At 43.5% G+C, this 22,731-nt stretch overlaps 1 protein-coding gene across 1 annotated transcript in view; it reads left to right on the top strand.

The window, feature by feature from the left end:
- adcy2b (adenylate cyclase 2b (brain)) overlaps window positions 1–22,731 on the top strand; it is a 905,909-nt gene that overhangs the window by 645,521 nt on the left and 237,657 nt on the right. Inside the window, exon 6 of the mRNA XM_078539078.1 lies at window positions 4,865–5,019. Within this exon, the coding sequence (XP_078395204.1) occupies window positions 4,865–5,019 (155 nt within the window). The remainder of the gene's footprint in view (window positions 1–4,864; window positions 5,020–22,731) is intronic.

Below are 22,731 nucleotides of genomic sequence, written 5' to 3'. Positions count from 1 at the left end.
ACGACACGATGGCACCAGAGAGGCAGAGAACATTCCGAAGTCTCAAAAATAAACATTTTTGAAAATCCCGACACATTATACAAACTGCAACAGCGTGGCAGTGCTGAACCACCTGATTATAATTGAAGGCAGGGTAATAGAGAGTTCCAAACTGCAGGCAGATAAAGAAAGGACGGTGGTTTACATTTTTAATGTATTTCTGCTCCATCCAGTTCCAAATTCAGATAAGTATATTTTTTTAAAACTTAAAACTTTTTGGTGACGGCCTCAAGCGGGTCCTTTACAGGCACTGGGTAAGCTACATATAGACCTGATTTTCACGATGTGACTGGCCCTGCACCAGTTGTGTTTGGATCAGATCATTCATCCTTTATCTGCATCGAATGTTCAACTTCTTCTGTGCAGCATTGGCACTGATCACCACTGCCACTGCCTCTCAAGTCAGATTGGTGATGTTGCTTCCCCTCCTGTGGCCAGTGATGGGGTAGAGGATATTACAGCGAGCCTCCATGGCATCTTAAAGGCATTCAAAGGATACATTACTAAACCAGAAGACTGCAGTCTTCTTGCCTTCCCGGGCCATGTCTTCTTTGCAGCAGTCCTGGGCTGGAATCACCAAGAGGTGCGCGCGTGAATGCAAGTTAAGTGTAGCACCTGGCGTGATGAAATGGCGAGGTGATGGCGTAGCAGGTGAATTGGGTCCTGCCTGCCATTGAAACGACGTGTTTCCCGGGAATGCATCATTAATGAAGCGGGAGTGGGCGTGAAAAGCCGCCAATGCAGCTGGCTGGTAAAACGTTGTTTTTCTTGCCCTCTCCCACACTTAGTGCAAATCTGTGACAATTCCGCCCAATGTTAGTTTGACACAGACTGCAGTGCAGTTTTGAGAGATGTGACACTCTTTATATTTATGTATACATACGCATGAACATTTTGTTTCTAAATCATATTGGAATAGTATAGCAATATAACACTGTATTTCCACCCATAATGAGCGGATGCTTCCTGCCCACCATTTTTGGAAACATAAGTGATTGAGAAATGAATGCATCGCCATCAAATTTTTAGTCCACTGTCAGTGGTTGCAATAAAAGTGGAATTATTCTTATTTGTTCCACATATTTATTGTTTACCGGGCATTAAAATTGGAATTGATATACTGGAAAATTAATTCAAAATTTTGAATAAAACTGTAAAGAACCAACACAGGATATTGATTTGTGTCAGATCAAACAGTTTTGGATGCACAACATCATTAACAGCCACATGAAAAAGATAACCTTGATTTGATGTTAAGTCGTAGAATGTACTATCATATTCTCAATACATAAGTTTGTTTGGTGCAGTTTCTGTGTTAAAATGAAAGATGGCTGTTGAAGCAAATACTTACCGGCCTTTCTATTGTTGAATTTTAGAAGTACATCAAAAGTGTTCCAAGTGGAGAGAAAGATCAAAAGTGATGTGAAAGAAGAAAGCAAATGTGGTTTTTCAAACAAAATATTATTATCCATTCAATACTGAGATGATTAGAATGTGATCTAAGTAACATAAAAGAGCAAATTTAGTTTGCTAAATCATTCATAGTATGGAGGCCTTGTGGCACAGTGGGTGGTGTTCCTGCCTCTGAGCCAGAAGCTCCGGGTTCGAGTCCCACCCCAGGATTTGATGGCCAAGGAAGGTGTGTTTGTAATGTGGCCAAGCAAGTTGAATATCAACCTGCAAATCCTTCTAGCACATACCAATAGCACGTGGTAAGAGCAGGAGAGATTCCTGTTGAGCCATGTGATGGAAAGAAAGAATGTTGGAGCCTCTACCATCACTATCCATAGCTCCAGATTACAACATGCATATTAAAAATGCATGTTGCCACAAGAACTCAGGCTCGCTGAATGAACTGTAACATCTAAACCATTCGCAATATTTTACTTGAATGTTACAGTGCGCGTAGAGACCGATAACCTTTTAAAAAGAAAGGAATCCTCACCATGCCAATAGAAGGAAAACCGCTGGAAAAGATTTCACTTTAAAACTTATGCTATAACAAGCCAACTAAAATCAACATAATTCAAACATTAATTAACAGGCCAAGGATATTTCAAACAAAGAGGCAAATTTCACTTTAAACAGTCGACACAACAAAGGTAAACCTCACATATTTGTAAACATTCACATCACTTCCTACACAAATGGAGAACTGCATTCAATCTCACAGTCTTTCCAACTTGTAGGATTTCTCACTTCCCACTCAATTGTTTCAGCCCTTGAATTAGATTCACCAGCAGCCATATTCCATCCAAAGTCCCGGACAAGATTACTACCACCAAGGCGCATGTCTATGAACATTCTCTCACTCGTGACATGACAATGCTGATAGCACAGAATCCCCAGGGATTCCCTTCTCTGGTCTGGTGTACTCTGACAACATGAAACAGCAGCAATGGTCTTGCCCAATCCACAATTCCTTGTCCCTCCTGTCTTCAGTTCTGCCCTTTCCAACTGTATAACACATACAATAAAACAGTCCCTGCTCTATTCTCAGAGACTTACTTTACCACAAGGATCTGTTTGAAAACGACCAAACTCCATTCAGAGAGAACCTTGCTTCTTTCCTCTCACACAAATGCTCAGTGTGTTCTGAACTGCTAAGTTGAAAACACAGACTGAAACCTAACCTACTGCAATTAGCTTTCTATTTACCCTTTTCTTCTTAGCTGTTCATCCCCATGGCAACCTCAGGTCACATGGGAATTTCTTAGAACCTAATGATGTCATAATCAGAAAATCAATTAACTCTCTTTCAGAATACTTCTCAGTTCCCGTTGGTCTCAAAGGTGTCATCGCACAAAAAGCACATATAGCAAATAGGTCATTAGAAATTCCACCACCCCACCGCCCCACACAGACACACGTACACACACACACCTCAAAAGAGAAAAGCTTTGACTGAATTTTGGATTTTTTCACAACCCTTTCAAAATACAACGCCTTTTAAAATCATAAACACCTGAACAACTATCTTATTACACACTGTACTGATGATGTTTTCCCTTTTCACATTTTACAATTACAGATATTACATTGGTAATACTGTAAGGCTTAACCCATAACAGAACCGATCAAATGTAACAATTAGGTTTTAAAGGTCAACCTGCTTGAGTTCTTAGAACCTCTCAGATTTCCCTCTAACATTGGAGTTCCAGTAGCCTCAGCAGACTTTCTCGAAACCACTGGATGTGGCAACTGTCACCCCCAGCCAAGTCATTTCCCAATAAAAATTACACCCCTTCCATAAGTAATTAGGAATGACTCCCACGGTGACAAGACCATTAATGTAGTCACATTTTAAATTAACCTTATACAAAGGAAAGGGTAAACAATTTCCAACAATACCCTGTATCAAGACGTCATTATTCAGTGACCTTTTTGTAGAGAGTTTAATATCACCTGCCACAGCACTGTGCTGCTCCTATATCTCTAAGGATAGCAATCAACTTGCTTGACTCACCAAACAAAACTGGGGACACTTCACCCTTAAGACAAAAAAGCTTCTATAATTTCCAGCACCCTGATTTACTCAATCAGTAAACACAGGTGAACCTAATCAGCTGGTCATAATCTTAACTCCCTTAGGACAGTATTCTCTTGAAGATCACTGTTCATTTGTACTAATGCTACAGGCTTGCTTTTCCATTTCCAATATTTAGCTTTTACATGTCCTTATTTATGACGAAAATAACAAGTCAGTCCCTCAAAACAAACTTACCCTCGGGACTTTCTCTTTTACTAACCTGAGGCGTGCCTGTGTCTTTATCTTTGCCATATTTCTCACCAGAACCAGCACTCTTTTCACTATCTCTCCAATTCCTCTGTGAGTTTCCAAACTGGGGCCTATTACTAATATACTTGTGGGTCAATTCATAATCATCTGCCATTTCTGCAGCATCCATTATTGTATAAACGTTATGTTCATCTTGGTGGGACCTTATTCCCAAAGGAACATTATTTTTTAATTCTTCCACCAGAATCTTTCCCCTAAGTCCCTCAAAGCCTTATTCAACCATTATCAATAGGCAGCACCTATCAAACACCATTTCCTTCTCTCTAGAAAATTCCACAAATGTTTGACTTTGTTTTCTTTTCAAATTTCTACATTTCTGTCTGTACGCTTCTGGTACTGACTCATAAGCATTGAGGCCAGAATTGTTTATTTTGTCATAGTCACCTGTTGCTCTCCTGAAAGAGATAAGTACACCTCAATGCTTTTCCCATGAAAACACTCTGTGGGAGTCCAATCTCCGTTTGGCCATTTCAGTTTTGTGGCAACTTTCTCAATTGACAGAAAATACAACTCTACCCCTTCCTCACTAGAGTTAGGTACCAAGTGATTATTCTTTGCCAAATCAGAAAGCATTGGCTCTAGACCATCCCCACCTAAAATCGGAAACTTACCTGCGCTGGTGGGGTGCCCATTGTGCCGTTGAACCAATGTTCAGCTGTGCACATTGAAGTGAGGGCATTAACGCGAACAGCGATTTCCAAAATGGCAGGGCCAGCATCAAATCAGCATCAGATTCCAACTGACATCACAATCTGCCTTCTCTGCATATTTCCAGTGCACACACATAATGCCTATGTTAATGCCCTCACCCAGATGGTATTTAGCATGGACCACTTCAGAAAGGTGCAGAAGCACAGCAGTTGCCATTTTGATGGTGTAACAGCACCTATAGTCCTGAAATTACCATCGCTAGGGAGCATAATTTTGCCACCTCTGTTTCTATTCACATGACTTAAGCATAAGAGATGAGAAAATATAACATGATAACGTTTTAATTTGTATTTTTTCTTCCTTGTCTTTCCAAAGGAACGCCTGTTACTGTCATTGCTTCCTGCACATATTGCCATGGAGATGAAGGCTGAAATCATCCAGCGATTACAAGGACCTAAGTCTGGTCATTGCCAACTGGAAAATACAAATAACTTTCACAATTTGTATGTGAAGAGGCACACAAATGTGAGGTACTTTCATTTTTTTCTTAAAAGTGTGAAAGAGATGTAAGAAAAACATATATTGACAATGTTGTTGTAGTCTTTTGTAACAAGAAACACTTCATAAAATTATTCAGTCATTCCAGTTGCTGATGATTATTTTTCACATGTTTTCTGTCGGTACACTTCGTGCATTAAATCATGAATCTTGAAAATAGCAAACTTTAGAATTTCATAATCCAAACTACTATCAAGATTAAAATAATGATATGCAGAGAGCATTTTTCTGCTTTGTCATTTTGAGAGTTGGCTGGCCCATTTATTTTAGCTTCAATTATGGTTAACAGGTCAGATGCTAGGATGAAACTATCAGTATCAGCTCTCTTTATATAATTTGAAATAAGATTTGACTTAATAAAATGGTGGTTTTGGAATTCATCCACCCAGTTTAAACAAGCATGTCACCATAAGACACCGATGCATGTTTCTCTGTCAGTTCAAGAGTGCAGTGCTGTTTTTTCTCCCATTTGCTGGCTTTGAATGTTGTCCTTCCCCACTGTTCTCACAATCTATAATCTTCATTCATCAATGCAAGCCCCACTGTGTTGCCCTTGTTCTGGTTGTTCTTCCCATTTATATTTTCTCTCTTCCTGTCTGGATTGCTCTCCTACTTTGGCTTTCTCTTTGGTCACGAACCTTCCTAGTTCAGTGTTACCTTTTTAAATGTCATAGCTTCTGTTTCATTCACTTTAAAACTTTAAACTTGTAGAGGTAGCAATTTGGTCACTACACAGACTACATCCATTTCCTATGGCTGCCTCGGTGATAGCAATGATGAACGCCGTATGTGCCACGCAGGTTGCTATCTACAGCACTGCCTGACACCGGGGAATCAATGTAAGTCTGCATAATGTGAATGAATTTCTGAACCCTAACCCTTTATCATCAGTCTACTCCATATCCCAAGGAGCTACTGCCAATTGTTGCTAATTTGGGTCTACCTTAGATACCTTCTAAAATTCAATGAAGTCAGTTTCTCTCATAAGTGGATCCCATGCCCATTATGTGCTGGAGTAGACTCATGCTGCTGTATATGTAATTATACAACAGCATAACATGTAATAGTGTTACCCTTTTCTGATCTGAACCATATTTCGTAACTTTTACATATGCCCTCATGCGCCTCTCTAATTCATTCAATGATAATACCTGTCAAGATAAAGCTAAGTATGAATCATTAGGATGTTTTATTTCACAGCAAGTGAACATATAGAGCAGTAATTATAATCAGACCCATTGAATTCAATCAGTGCAACGTATCTGCTCAATAATATAATGATGATTGTTGTCCTTCGAGTTCAAAGAAGACGATGCATGTGCAGATTCATCAACAATGAACAAGGAGATGGTTATGTAGTCCCAGTCTGGATGTACAGAGTCAGAAACAGTTGGAGCATTGGAACTTATATGTTGTGACATGGACAGATGCTGCTCCATGACGTTGTTCACAGGCAGCAATGAGATGTTGATATCGATCCTTTTCAAAAGTGGTAGAAGCTCTGTGGATCAGGGCTCTCCAGCAAGTTCCTGTTTGCACTGATTCTTCCAACTCATTATGCTTGATGCCACACCACTTCAGATTTCCCTTGAGCATGTCTTTGTATTGCTTGCGTGGCTGACCTTGGTTTCTTTTGCCAGATGCTAGCTCTCTATACAGCAGCTATCTCAGAATGCGATGGGTCCTCCATTCTAATTACATGCCGTACCCAGCACAGCTGGGCTGTCAGGAGTATTGCCTCAATACATGCTGTCGGGGCTCGGTCCAGAGTAATATTATATAGAATGTTAGAATAATATAACATTAATGAGCATTCTGAACATTCCTTCATCACTGGGATCCACCCCATGGCCAGTAAGTCAAGATAAAGTAGATGCATCTGTCCATTCAGTGGCAGATCTAGGGTCCGAAGAGAGTTCCCAACCTAGGTTTTGAGCTGGATTTCAAAGACTTCAGCCTGTTGTTCAGTCTCCTTTACAAGGTAGGAACTGATTGACCCTTCCAAAATGGCCAGCATGGAAGGATAAATCAGGAATTCCATCCATAAAGGTCTTAGGAGGCATAACTATTTCCACGACCAAATTCTGATACATTTCAATTAGGGACAGGGGAAAGAGGCAAACCTGAGCTCCTTTATTTTCATAAGAAGATAGGAAAGAGGAGTTTTTATAATTATGAATAACTTAAAAGAAAGAGAACCATAGATATGGATATCCGTTCACATGACTGCCAGAGTCCAGGAAGTCAGAATCCAGTGAGGGTTCCTTCACAGAGGAGTTGCAGAATTCCCTTAAAGTTGATGGTGATGCAGCAAGATGAGGTTGGCATACAGAGACTTGGGCCAGGAATTTATGGCCCCGCTGGGGCGTGTCTCCCCCTGACAGATGTGATGAGCCATTTAAATCTCCGTTCAGTTCAGCGGGATCGTAATATCTCGCTGGGCAGGAGGGGCTGTAAAATCCTGGCCTTGGCCTGTTCAGCAGGCAATGGCAGAAATCTTCCAGAGAAACAGGCTTTGAGGAGGCTTAGACTTGATACAGGCTGTTGGTCAGCCTGGAGTCCTGCTGTGGTGTTTGCTGACTGGAGGTTAAACAATAGACTGAGTTGCGAGTCTAGGAATGTAACACGAAAACTTTCCGAAGGCCAGAAGCTTAGGTCATGTTTTGTTGCCCATTAATGAGCCAGTTTCAGGCTAACAAGCAGTTTCCATGCCTCCGGGCAAAATCCATTGTTCAGTTTAGGAGATATATGATGGCTATTACTTCCTCTGCAAGTATAACAAGTTTCGATGGCTCTCCCTTTGTTGTAGGACCAGATTGGGAAGACAAATCAGTTGCTGGTCCCTAGTTTCATTGATTGTAATGTGTCCTCACAATGAGAGGTGTGAGATTCCACAAGGATGAGGGTTGAGCTTTTGTCCTGTAACTGCTGTTGGAAATATCCATAAACCATAACCAACTTGTGAATCATGTGACCTGTAGCAGCCATCTTTTGGTTCAGCAAGGTTCAATTTTTAAATAAGCAAAAAGATAAGGTTTTATTTAAACAATTTGTGATCTCTTTCATTTCTTAGGTACATGACAAAGTTTGTGTTATGTGAAATTTTACACCCTGAGCACTTGTGCTCAAAGGTGAGACATTTCTATCAGTAGTGCCACTGGAAACAGTTCAACTGAAGTAGAACACCCTCCTGGGGCTGTGCGCTGCACCGTTAGCCACTTTCAGAGCAATCTGCATAGCACATCAACTTGGGAATTCCCTGCATGCACCAGAAGGAACTGAATTCACCTTTACATCACACAGCCCAGCTGGCTGATGTGATGACCTATTTTTTAAATTCGGAGCACGCAGCTCAATTAGATTAATTGACTTGCCACTAGCAAAACGTCAAGATTTCAGCTGCAAAATGAGCGCCCCACTAGTATTAGTTAAAGAGTCAGGTACCCACCTTGCAGGTAAGGGGATTTTGAAGAACTTTTGGAAGTACTGTGGAGTGTTTCTGGAGGTGTTGTGGTTGGTTCCTGGATTAGACAATGTTACTGCATCCTCAAAGAGGAGTAGTTGTGTAGCTTTTATGTGGATAAGTCACTAATCACACAACAGGTATGGGGGCTGCATTTGCATTGCCTCTGGGTCTGCAGCATGACAGGGAGATGGAATAGAGGCTACAGAGAGGGCAAGCCCTGCATGATGTCCTCTGCTGACTTGGAATCAGAATCAGCTACGTGCCCCTTGACAAAGACAGGAGGGTGTCTGCCAGTTTAGTCAATTCACCCAGCATTTTGGAATGCAGATTAGCATTCTCCTGTGTGTCACTCCATTGAGGCTCTCATCTTTGTCCTCTGAAGCAGAACTCATTTGTAACTTCACCCTTCAGGGAGCTGGCACACAAATCATCCTTTCCGCCTGTCCTGGATAGACCTGTGAGCGTGAAACCATCTCTCTGTTCTGGTGTTCTAGTTTGCTTGTTAAGAATTGCAGCAAAAGCCTCCTGTAATGTGCACGTCAGTTAACAGGGGCAGATTGCCTTTAAGAGCAGAAAGCTGGCTGCAGCACGTGTTATCACCAAGTGGTACTCTGCTCCCAGCTGAGAGGAGGGAGCGCAGGTGCATGCAGCTGGCAGCCAGTTGTGTGGCAGATGCTCAGTCCTAGGCTAAAATTATGGAAATGAGATGGCAGCACTACATTTGTGTGTTGCCTACCTCTACTGGCACTTGTATGGGCATATCATTTATCACCCCCTTCAAATTCCTGAATAACAACACAATCTAATTTTTATTCCAAGATTTCTCCTTTCAATAGAACTGGTGACCAAAAGTATGGGTGGAATTTTGAGCTGAATAATCTGTTTAGTTATATTTGTATAGTTGTATTTTTGTGGAAAGTTAAAGCCAATTATGATCTTTTATGTGACATTCAATGTTGAGTAGTCCATGTTCGAGGTTTAAATTATATTTTATACTATTGGACCCCCTGTGACATTGTAGTGATGCTCCTGTTTCTCTCCCTGTCTCTCCTATTGAGCATATGTCGCTGTCTTTTTCTTCATTACCTCCTTTCATTTGGGTAGGAGGTGGTGAATGACATGGCACGGTGAGACTGCATGTGTGCAACCATCTCGGGACAAGCGAGTTGTCAATTTCAATATGTTAATCATTCAATTTGAGCATTATCAATATGGATTTTGCCGATTAACTTTGACTCTATGAGTTTCCCTGGCTTCCTGGAACTCATTAGTGAAAGGAAGACCAGAAAACAGCAGCTATTGAGGGGGTGAAGTCATAATGGAAATATACCATTAAATACTCGGTACTCACAGCTGCCTTCTTACCTGCTTGTGTGAGAAGGTTTGTTTGCAAGAAGTGCCAATTAGTTAATGTACATACTTTGGAGGTCTCATTTCAGAGGTCTGATCTATGAGAACAGTATGAGTGCTGATTACACTGTGTTACTGCTAACCTCAGATGAGGATCAAGGTGACAACCAGCTGCCCATCAGTAGCAGCAGGAGCAGAAGGGTATGCACCAACAGGTGTGCACAAGAAGCACCAACCTGCCACTGGTAGAACTGCAGCCCTGCAGGAGTGAGGGAATCAACACAGAGGTGGAGCTCGCAGGAGGCTATAGGTAGTACATAGGTTGTACAAGCAGTGAGTAAACTTCCATGTCAGGACACCAGTGCCTGAGGCTTGGTATTACGTAAGGTACAGGCAGATATTTGTAGCCTGCTGGAATAAGATCTGACTTATCTTGGCAGGTAATCTTGTATACCTGTGAGAAACCAGCTAGAGCTGCAAGCTGAGTGCCCACTCCTGCTGTTGTGCAGACCTGCATAAATATTTTTCTATGGTTGCACACCAGCTGTACATTGATGATCTGGAAGCCCTTGTATTTGACAAACACTTCTGGGTGATCCATGGGTACCTCAATTGTTATGTGCACTGTCAATGATGCCTTGCACCTATGAGAAACCAGCCAGAGCTGCACACTGAGTGCTCACTCCTTGTGACTGGCCTCATCACAGATAAAATTCAAAACGATGTCAGATAGCAGCAAGATCTGCTGCCATCTGGACTTGGTAGCCACACTTTACCAGTTGCTGCCAAAGTCACCATCTCCCTCAACTGTGTTGCATGTGGATCCTTTAAGGTGTTTGCGAGAGACATTTGCAGGATCTCTCAGAAGGCACATGAATGCATAAGAAAGGTGACTGCTCAATTATTTGCCACAATGGGCAATTATGAAAAAGAAAGACTTGCATTTGTATCATGCCTTCATGACCACAGCATGTCCCAATGCGCTTTACAACCAATGAAGTACTTTTGAAGTGTAGTCACTGTTATAATGTAGGAAATGTGGCAGCTAATTTGTGCACAGCAAGCTCCCCACAAACAGCAAAGTGACCATGACCAGATCATTTGTTCTGTGATTTTGATTGAGGGTTAAGTATTGGCCAGGCCACCAGAAATAACTCCCCTGCTCTTCTTTGAAATAGAACTCCACTGCTTTTCTTAGAAATAGTGCCATGGAATTTTTTACACCCACCTGACGGCCAGATGTGGTTTCGTCCAAAAGATGGCACCTCTGTAAGTGCAGGACTCCTTCAGTGTCCTATTTGAGTGTCAGCCTAGACTTCTGTGCTCAAGTCCTGAAGTAGGACTTGAACCCACATCTTTGTGACTTAAGAGGCAAGACTGGTGCCATCTGAGCCACAGCTGTCATCGTTGTGAATTTTTATCAGTAATGAGGCCAATCACAAGGAGTGGGCACTCGGTTTGCAGCTCTGGCTGGCTTCTCTCTGTGCAAGGCATCATTGACAGTACACGTGACAATTAAGGTATCCATGGATCGCCCAGAAGTGTTTGTCAAATGCAAGGGCTTCCAGATCATCAATGTACAGCTGGTGTGCAATCATAGTTGACATTAAGGCTCACATATGAATAGTTCCTATTTGGGTGAGATATTAGAGGATGACCAGTGCAACTAACATTAGTGCCACACAGTTGCCAGGCAAAGACCATCTCCAACAAGAGATAACTTAACCATCTCCCCACGACATTAATAGGCATTCCCATCACTGAATCCCCGACCATCAACATCACGGGGGGATACCATTGACCAGAAGCTTAACTGAAACAGCTGTACTAATACTGTGGCTACAAGAGCAGGTCAGAAGCTGTGAATTCCATGTAACTCAGCTCCTGGCACCCCTAAGTCTTTCCATCAATAGAAAGCACAAGCCAGGAATGTGATGGAATATATTCCATTTGACTGGATGAGCTCAGGTCCCGCAATTCTCAAGAAAAAGTTCAACATCATCCCAGACAAAGCATCCTCTCTCATTGGCACCAAATCCACCACCTTAAACATTCACATCCTTCACCACCAAGACATTGTGGCAGCCATCATTGCTTCTTCAACTATGCTTCCCAAATGCGCAACCTCTACCACTGAGAAGAAGGGGGGCAGTGGGCACGTAGAACCACCACCACCTGCAAGCTCCCCTCCAAGTCACTCACCATCCTAACTTGGAAATATGCTGCTGTTCATCATGGGCCAAAATTCTGGATTTGTCTACAGCATTTTGGTATACCTACATGCATGTAGCACAACAGTTGAAAAAGGTGTTGCACCACCACCTTCTCAAGGCCAGTTAAGGATGGGCAATAAATGCTACTCTTGCCTGTGATCTCCACACTACATGAATATTTCTTTTTAAATGGTGCACATCTCCATTGTGGAGATGCACACATGGAAATATTAATGATGTAAATATAGCAATTTTAATAAGGTGACCTGGTTTAAAATGCTGCATAGCTTCCACTAGATTTAAGCTTGCACACTCAGAATGGACAGATAGCAGAAAAATGAGACCGTATAACACTATAAGTAAGGACAGCAACTACTATGAGTAACACAGCAAATATTTGTGTGGAAATCAGTTTGGAGTATTCCATGTTCCTGGAATGAGCAAGAATAGCCTATTCTGAAAAATTCACTCAGACAGAACATCATAAACAATTATGGAAAGGGAAACCTGTGTGCCCACCCACAAAAAAGAAATATCCCTCCTCTGGTAAATGTCAAATATCAAAAAGATGATTACATTTTTAATGCAGACAGATGTGCAGATGGCAATTTTAAAGGTCGGCATTTCACTTTGTCTGTGAGAGGCATAGATTATATAAGTAGGGAGATCATGTTGGAGTTGTATAGAACCTTAGTGAGGCCACAGCTGGAGTACTGTGTGCAGTTCTGGTCGGATGAAGGATGTGATTGCACTGGAGGGGGTGCAGAGGAGATTCACCAGGATGTTGCCTGGGATGAAACATTTAAGTTATGAAGAGAGGTTGGATAGACTTGGTTTGTTTTCATTGGAGCAGAGAAGACTGAGGGGCGACCTCAGATTGTACAAGATTATGAGGGGCATGGACAGGGTGGATAGGGAGCAGCTGTTCCCCTTAGTTGAAGGGTCAGTCACGAGGGGACACAAGTTCAAGGTGAGGGGCAGAAGGTTTAGGGGAGATGTGAGGAAAAACTTTTTTACCCAGAGAGTGGTGATGGTCTGGAATGCACTGCCTGGCAGGGTGGTGGAGGCAGGTTGCCTCACATCCTTTAAAAAGTGCCTGGATGAGCACTTGGCACATCATAACATTCAAGGCTATGGGCCAAGTGCTGGTAAATGGGATTAGGTAGGTAGATCAGGTGTTTCTCACGTGTCGGTGCAGACACAATGGGCCGAAGGGCCTCTTCTGCACTGTGTGATTCTGTGATTCTGTGAAATAAAACTGTACTCCACTATATTTTCTGCTGCAACATAAACTTTCTTCTGTTGCCTTTTTATGCTAGTATGTAATTACACTTTTTTTTGGAAAAGAAGCTGTGAAAAGCATTATCACTAAGACAGTATCCTATTCTGTTCACCAACATATTGGCACCTTATGCCGTAACACTGCTATTGCTATAAAATTGCACATCCTCTGACCCTGAGAATAAAAGAGCATTCCTGTTTTGTGCTTTCTTCAACAACACCAGCAACTTGTATCTACATAGTGCCTCTATAAAATGTCCTAAGGCATTTCACAGGAGCATTATAAAATAAAATATGTTACCAAGCCACATAAGGAGATATTAGGTCAGATGACAAAAAACTTGATCAAAGAGGTAGGTTTTAAGGAGAGGCTAAGAGGTATAGGCAGGGAATTCCAGAGCTTAGGGCCGAGACAACTAAAGAGACGGTCTTTAGTGGAGTGATTAAAATCGAGGATCAAGAGGCCAAAATTAGCAGAGCGCAGATATCTCGGACAGTTGTGAAAGTGGAGGAGGTTACAAAAATTGGGAGGTGAGGTCATGGAGAGATTCGAAAATAAAGATGCGAATGTTTAAATCAAGACGTTGATTGATTAGGAATCAATACAGGTCAGCAAGCACAGGGGTGATAGTAAACAGGATTTGGTGCGAGTTAAGACACATGCAGCTGAGTTTTGAATGACCCCAAGTTTACAGAGGGTAGATTGTGGGGTCCAGCTAGGAGTAGTCAAGGTAATGAAGGCATGGATGAGGGTTTCAGTACCAGATGAGCTGAGACAAGGGTGAAGTTGGGGGGATGTTATGTAGGTGGAAATTGTGATGCCATGAATTTGAGGTTGGAAGTTCATCTCTGGGTCAAATGTGACACCAATGTTGTGAACAGACTAGTTTAACCTCAGACTGTTTTCAGGGCAAGGGATGGAGTCGGTAGCTAGGGACCGAAGTTTGGAAATGGGATTGGAAGCAATGGCTTCTGTCTTCTAATATTTAATTGGAGAAAACTTCTGCTCATTCAGTTCTGGATGTCAGATAAGCAGCCCGATAGTGGAGAAGTCAAGAGAGGTGATGGTGAGGTAGAGCTGAGTGTTGGCAGTGTACTTGTAAAACTTAACACTGTGCTTTTGGATGATGTGCTGAGGGACAGCATGTAAATATGAAAAAGGTGGCAGCCAATACATGGTTTTCTTTTTTTTATTCATTCACAGGATGTGGGCTTCGTTAGCTGGGCCAGCATTTATTGCCCATCCCTAGTTGCCCTTGAGAAGATGGTGGTGAGCTGCCTTCTTGAACCGCTGCAGTCCATGTGGTGTAGGTACACCCACAGGAAGAGAGCTCCAGGATTTTGACCCAGCGATAGTGAAAGAAGGGCAATATATTTCCAAGTCAGTTGGAGGGGAACTCACAGGTGGTCCTGTTCACAAGTAACTGCAGCCCTTGTGCTTCTAGATGGCAGTGGTCATGGGTTTGGAAGGTACTGCCTGCTTTGGTGAACTCCTGCTGTGCATCTTGTAGATGGTACACACTGCTGCTACTGTGCATCGGTGGTGGAGGGAGTGAATGTTTGTGCATGTGGCGCCAATCAAGCAGGCTACTTTGTCCTGGACAGTGTCAAGCTTCTTGAATGTTGTTGGAGCTGCACTCATCCAGGCAAGTGGAGAGCTTTCGATCAGACTGCTGACTTGTGCCTTGTATATGGTGGACAGGCTTTGAGGAGTCAGGAGGTGAGTTACTCGTCGCAGGATTCCTAGCCTCTGACCTGCTCTTGTTGCCGTAGTATTTAAATGGCTAGTCCAGCTCAGTTTCTGGTCAATGGTAACTCCCAGGATGTTGATAATGGAGGATTCAGTGATACTAATGCCATTGAACGTCAAAGGGTGATGGTTAGATTCTCTCTTGTTGGAGATGGTCATTGCCTGGTACTTGTGTGGCGCGAATGTTACATGCCGCTTGTCAGCCCAAGCCTGGATATTGTCCAGGTCTTGCTGCATTTGGCCATGGACTTCTTCGGTATCTGAGGAGTCATGAATGGTGCTGAACATTGTGCAATCGTCAACGAATATCCCCACTTCTGACCTTATGATGGAAGGAAGGTCATTGATGAAGCAGCTGAAGATGGTTGGGCCAAGGACACTACCCTGAGGAACTCCTGCAGTGATGTCCTGGAGCTGAGATGATTGACCTCCAGCAACCACAACCATCTTCCTTTGTGCTAGTTATGACTCTAACCATTGGAGAATTTCCCCCCTGATTCCCATTGACTCCAGTTTTGCTAGGGCTCCTTGATGCCACACTCAGTCAAATGTGGCCTTGATATCAAGGGCAGTCACTCTCACCTAACCTCAGGGTTCAGCTCTTTTACCCATGTTTGAACCAAGACTGCAAACCGGTCACAAGCTAAGTGGCCCTGGAGGAACCCAAACTGGGCGTCAGTGAGCAGGTTATTGCTAAGCAAGTGCCCCTTGATAGTACTGTTGATGACATCTTCCATTACTTTACTGATGATCAAGAATAGACTGATGGGGCGCTAATTGGCTGGATTGGATTTGTCCTGCTTTTTGTGTACAGGACACACCTGGGCAATTTTCAACCTAGCCGGGTAGATGCCAGTGTTGTAGTTGTACTGGAACAGCTTGGTGAGGCAACTTCTGGAGCATATGTCTTCAGTGCTATTGCCGGAATATTGTCAGACCCCATAGCCTTTGCATTATCCAGTGCCTTCAACTGTTTCTTGATATCACGTGGAGTGAATCAAATTGGCTGAAGACTGGCATCTGCGATGTTGGGAACCTCCGGAGGAGGTCTGGCTGAAGATTATAGCAAATGCTTCAGCCTTATCTTTTGCACTGATGTGCTGGGCTCCCCCCTCATTGAGGAAGGGGATATTTGTGGAGCCGCCTCCTCCATAGAGTTGCTTAATTGTCCACCACCATTCACAGCTGGATGTGGCAGGACTGCGGAGCTTAGATCTGACCCGTTGGTTGTGGAATTGCTTAGCTCTGTGTATCACTTGCTGCTTATGCTATTTATGCTTATGCAAGCAGTCCTGTGTTACAGCTTCACCATATTGACAGTACATTGTTAGGTATGCTTGGTGCTGCTCTTGGTATGTCCTCCTGCACTTTTTATTGATCCCCTGCCTTGGTGGTAATGGAAAAGTGCCGGATATTCCAGGCCATGAGGTTACAGATTGTGGTTGAGTACAGTTCTGCTGCTGCTGATGGCCCACAGCACGTCGTGGTTGCCCAGTCTTCAGTTGCCAAATCTGTTAAAAATCTATCCCATTTAGCATGGTGGTTGTGCCTCACAATATAATGGAGGGTATCCTCAATGTGATGACCGGACTTCGTCTCCACAAGGACTATGCGGTGGTCACTCCAACCAATAGTGTCATGGACAGATGCACTTGCAGCAGGCCGGCTGGTCAGGATGAGGTCAAGTATGTTTGTCCCTCTTGTTGGTTCCCTCCCCAGACTTTGAATGGCATGAGGCACCTGTGAGGGCCTTAACCTGTCACTGGAAGCTCCTTACTAATGGGAGGCCGGAGACCTCAATTCAAGATCCCATTGTTTCATTTTAATATTTTAACTCCACTGGGTCCAGCAGCAGATGAAGGACACAACAGTGGTACATCCATACTGGAAAGCTCACAGGTTGCAATGTCACCGGAAGACATAGCATCAGTTCATTTCAGTGCATCCTCCACCAGCGCAGACATACACACATTGGAGGGCCCTGTTGTGCATGTAGAATTGGTGGCACTTGCTGGTGAGCACTACGCAGGTGCGCAAGAGGAGGTTGCAGAGGTAGTGACAGTTTCGACCACTTCCCCTTGGAGGATTGAGGAGAGGCCCAGTGATGCTCAGCTCAACGCTGATGGTGAACCTCGAGTATCATCAGCAAAGTAGCCTCCGGCTGATGCATAAAATCTGCCAAGATCTGTTGGTGTTTCCTGAGGCAGTGAAGTCCCATTAGAAAACAATTGATGAGCTCATCCATGACACGAGTGGCTCCCTATCTCTGACATGGCGTCCTCTATTGAGAGACTGATGACCCTGATGGAGACATACATGGAGCGTAGCACCAAATTGATGCAGTAGCTGTAGGGAGACATCCAGAGCATGGCCTCATCCATAAGGTCAGTGGAGCAATGGTTGGATGTGGTGAAACTAGCTCAACTACTCCAGATGACCACAGGAGGGAATGTGACGTCTCAAAGGAAAGAGGAGGGATAGGCTTCAGGCAATGGGTGCTCCTCTCATGGTGTTTCTACAGCTAATGACACATCCTTAGCCCCTTCAATAGTGACGTACATGCTGGATATTTCTCTGATGACTGAGGCAGTCCCTGCCCAGATGCAAGTGGTCCCAAATGTGCCAAACCCCAGTAAAGTTCAGGCACCCCAAAGACCGAGGCCAAGGACATCTAATGCAATGGAACAAGAAAGGCAGGAGCCTTTTCCACATCAACTCGAGTCACAGGAGGAGCACCTTATGGAAATTATTGTAAGCGTGCGCTGAAATGCATGGTCTAGCACTGGGGGTCCACTGGGTGATATTAATATGTTACATGTAAATTTGTGTGATGGTTTAATGAAAGAAAATGTTGTTGAACTGTGAACTGAAATGATTTGTTTATTTGCTTCAATACAACAGTTGACATTAGCCAAATGTTAAATACAACGAGGATCTGGCCTGTAAATACGAGGCACTCGATAATACCTGCTTTGATGACGGTCTTTGTGCATTGTAGTCATGGGCAGACATTGATGATGAGAGTCTCCAATGATAGGTCACTAGCCGATGGCTCTGGGAGGGACATTTTTGGCACATTATCCCCCTCTGCATGTGTGTGCGTGTGTATCTTACTTGAATTAAAGGCAGCTGGTCTGAAGGTTTTGTTGTATCAGAAGATAAGCTAGATTTGAAATGTTAAATAGGTAAACATGGGGAATGTTTTAGAATGTAAGGTGTAAAGGGAACATTTGCATTTTTAAAGAAACCAGACTAGCTTGAATTCAAAACAGGGGGTGAAATGTTACACCTAGTTAGGAGAAGTTAAGAAACAATGGGCTGAATTTTTCCGTCGGCGAGCAGAGGGCGGGGTCCACTCGCCAACGTGAAAATGATGCGGGATGACGTCGGGGGGAATCCCCGAAGCACTGAGCCCCCGCCTCATCCCATCCCATTTAAATCTTCAGGAAGGCGGGGGCACAGCGCGATCAGTTTGAGGCCATTGACAGGATAATTAAAACAGTTAAAGGACCTGCCCGTCCAACCTTAAGGTTGATGGGCAGGCCAGGAGCCCCGGCGGGGAATAGAAAAAACATGGAACCTCATCCACAGGCGGGAAGAGGTTTCATATAGGTTTTTTAAAAATTTATTAAAGTTTTTGTGAAATTTATTAACATGTCCCATCTCGTGTGACATTGTCACATGAGGGGGACGTGTTAAGGATTTTTTTTATTTTTCTATTTTTAAAGTTTGTGAAGCTGTCAGTGATCTCCCTGAGGCAGCACTTAGTCTCAGGGAGATGTGCGCTCTTTCATGTGCATGCGTGAAAGAGCGCACTCTTGCTTTTGGTGAATCCCCCCGCCACCTGCACAGGAAGCGCATAGCTCTTCCCGCCGGGCGTCACACTGGGTGGGCCTTAATTGGCCCGCCCACTTAAAATGGCGGCGGGGCCCGCTTCTCCGGCGGGGATCGGCTCCCCGCCCGCCGGAGATTGGGTTGGGCCCGCCCGCCCAACAGGCAAAAAATTCAACCCAATGTGTTTATTTTTCCCAAAGATTACTGGTAAAATGGTACTATGGTAGATTTTATTATTAGAGAGGTAAAGTACAAATACATAGGGGAGAATTTTCCCCCCCCTTGGTGGGGTGGTGCAGGGGCGGGAGCGAACCTGATCGACGCCCCCAATCAGGTTTGCGCTGCCATTTTACGTGGGTGGGCCAATTAAGGCCCGCCCAGCGTGACGCGCGCCTGGAAGCACTGAGCGCTCCCTGTGCGGGCGGGGCAGGATTCCCTGAATCAGGGCCTGCACACGCGAAAGAACGCTGAAATCTCTCTTAGGCACAGAGGTGCCTCAGGGAGATTAGTTTAAGTTTTAAAAAGCTGAATAAAGGAAAGAAAAGTTTTTAAAACATGTCCCCTCATGTGACAGTGTCACATGAGCTGGGACATGTCAATTAATTTTCAAAAAAATTTTTATTCAATTTATAAACACTTCATGAAACCTCATCCTGCCCGTGGATGAGGTTTCATGAAAAATGTGAAGGCCGCCTGGGCTCTTTGCCTGCCCGTCAACCTTAAGGTTGGATGGGCAGCATTCTTAACTGCTTTAATTGATTTCTTAATGGCCTTTATTGGCCGTTGACATTAAGGCAGGCGCGCAGCTGACTCTGGCGCGTGCCCACCGAACAAATATCACAATGAAATCGAGACGCGTGCCCGACGTCATCCCGCGTCATTTTATGCGTCGGCGAGTGTGTCCTGCCTCCGCTCGCTGACCCAGAAATTCTGCCCAATTTACGTTCAAAGGGGAAAATATGTATAAAGGAGTGAAGGTTGTGTATAAGGGCAGACATCCTAAGACCTAAGAACAAAAAACTGTGGATACTGGAAATCCAAAACAAAAACAGAAATACCTGGAAAAACTCAGCAGGTCTGGCAGCATCAGCGGAGAAGAGCAAAGTTGACGTTTCGAGTCCTCATGACCCTTTAACAGAACTAAGTAAAAATAGTAGAGGGGTGAAATATAAGCTGGTTTAAGGGGGGAGTGGAGATAGAGAAGGTGGGGGGGGTGGTGGTTGTTGGGACAAGCAAGCAGTGATAGGAGGAGATAACCAAAAGATGTCACAGACAAAAGAACAAAGAGGTGTTGAAGGTGCTAATATTATCTAAAAGAATGTGCTAATTAAGAGTGGATAGCAGGACAAGCAAGGTACAGATAGCTCTAGTGGGGGTGGGGTGAAATAAGACTAAAAGGGCATAAAAGGTATAAATAAATGATTGGTGGAATACATTAAAAATAATGGAAATAGGTGGGAAAAGAAAAATCTATATAAATTATTGGAAAAAACAAAAAGGAGGGGGAAGAATCCGAAAGGGGGTGGGGATGGAGGAGGGAGTTTAAGATCTAAAATTGTTGAACTCGATATTCAGTCCGGAAGGCTGTAAAGTGCCTAGTCGGAAGATGAGGTGCTGTTCCTCCAGTTTGCATGACCTAACACAAGTGTGAAAAGTCTCCAGCAGCTAAGCCTCAAGCTGCTGTCTACGAGGAACTGAAGCTGAGAAAAACTCACCTTAAATTTGACTGTTCAGGGTATTGTGTGTTACTTTGCTTGGGTCTTTTAAAATATATGCGTCTCACTGTTGCCTTAACAGAGATGTAACTGGGGTTTAGATTATTTGGGGATTTAGAAGTTATCATGGTAGCAATTTGTAGATCTAGGTGTATGCTTAAAATCATTTCTTCTATTAATAAATGTTTAATTTAGTTTTGTGAGAAACCTATAAGACTTGGTGGCCAAAGCATGCATCTTGAAATAAGTACAAATTGCAAATAGTTGTGGCAGCTGCTTCAAGATTCCCTTTGGGATTTGGGCAGCTTGGCATTTACCATCCGCCTGCCATAATGCTTGTGCTCAAGTGAAATGATCAGAGAGTCACAAATCTCCCAGCTATGTGTGTCAGCCTCCTGTTGCCTGGGCTCCCCCGGAACCAAGTTTATTGAGTGGCACCTCTTAAGGAGCCTCATGATCTTCCTCTTCCTCTGAGGATGTGGGTCACTCATTGTCTTCTTCTTGCTCTAGCACTACTTCCCTCCCCTCTAGAACACCAGGTTGTGCATTATGCAGCAGATGATAATGATGCAGGATAATCTTGAGGGTGCTTATCGCAGGGCTCCCTCAGATCTATCGAAACTTTATCTTCAAGAGGCTAATGGCTTGCTCGATGGTGGTCCCTGTAGTCATGTGGCAGTGATTACATTTGTCTTCTGTCTGCGTGTTGGGTTGTGTACAGGTATCAGAAGCCATGACTTCAGTGGATACCCTTTGTCCCCCAGGATCCAGCCAGGATGGTGCTCAGAAGGCTTGAAGCACTGAGACAATTGGGACTGCCTAAAGATGTTTGAGTTGTGGCAGCTTCCTAGAAATCTCGTGCACACTTGCAATAAGCGTTTGCAGTGATCACAGATGAGGGAAGGAGGCAAAGAAGGGAACATGGAGGGAGGAGAGGAGGCCATCACTGGGCAGGCTGGATATCAGGGCATGATGAGAGGGCTATTCCAGTGAGGGAGTTGCCCTCACTAGCCCAGTGAAGCTCAACGCAAACTGGAGGAACAGCACCTCATCTCCTGATTAGGCATTTTGCAGCCTTCCAGACTTAACATTGAGTTCAACAACTTCAGATCATGAGTTCTGTCCTCTATCCTCATCCCTTTTCTTATCCTCTTTTTTCAATATTCACTTTTATTTTTTAATTTTTATTTTTTTCATCTTTTTATTATTATTATTTAATTCATTTTCATTTTTATTCATTGTTTTATCCCCATCTTTTAGCCTATTTTTGATCTTTTTTCCCACGCCGGGAGGAGATCTCTCCCCCCACCCCCCAGCCGACCCTCACTAGGGCTATCTGTCACTTGCTCATGTTGTTCTTTCCAGAGTGCTTACCTTGGTCTGGCTATTATCACATTCTGCTTTCTACCCTTAATGTCACCATTAGCACCTCCTTTAGCCAGTACCACCACCATCAACACCCCTTTTCTTTTGTTTATGACATCTTTGGCAATCTCTCCTTTGCCTCCACTTATCGCTGGCCTTCTATCCAGCTTCACCTGCTTCACTCCCCTTAATCAGTATAAATTTCACCACATTTTTACTTCTCTTAGCTGTGAAGAAGAGTCATATAGACTCGAAACGTTAACTCTGTCTTTCTTTCCACAGATGCTGTCAGACCTGCTGAGTTTTTCCAGCATTTTTTGTTTGTTTTTGTTTCAGATTTCCAGCATCCTTTATCATGATGAGAGGGCGTTGTGATCAGAAGATTTGATTAGGGGTCCAGTTTGAGCAATTTTGCTCACAAGGAATCGTAAAAAGCACTTACTTGTTTGATCTAGATACTCCTGTCTCTATTTAGCTTCTGGTATTCCTTCTGTTGCAGTTCCCACTGTTTTGCTATTACATTTAAATCAGGATCCCAAATGTAACATCAGCAAAAACTTTTGGAAATTCTGGACAAAAGTATAGACATTAATCTTCAGCCAAAGTTAAGGTAGCCATTCAGGAAATCTCACAAAAAGCCTCCTGGCGCTAATATATTTTAACTGAACTGGGAATGGCGATGGTTTTCAATTCACTTGGGACCACAGTTT

Source organism: Cetorhinus maximus, chromosome 3 (genome assembly GCF_964194155.1).
Source record: "Cetorhinus maximus chromosome 3, sCetMax3.hap1.1, whole genome shotgun sequence".
Classification (NCBI taxonomy): Eukaryota; Metazoa; Chordata; class Chondrichthyes; order Lamniformes; family Cetorhinidae; genus Cetorhinus; species Cetorhinus maximus.
Note: the sequence above shows the minus strand (reverse complement) of the source record. Positions and strands in the feature narration are given on the sequence as shown.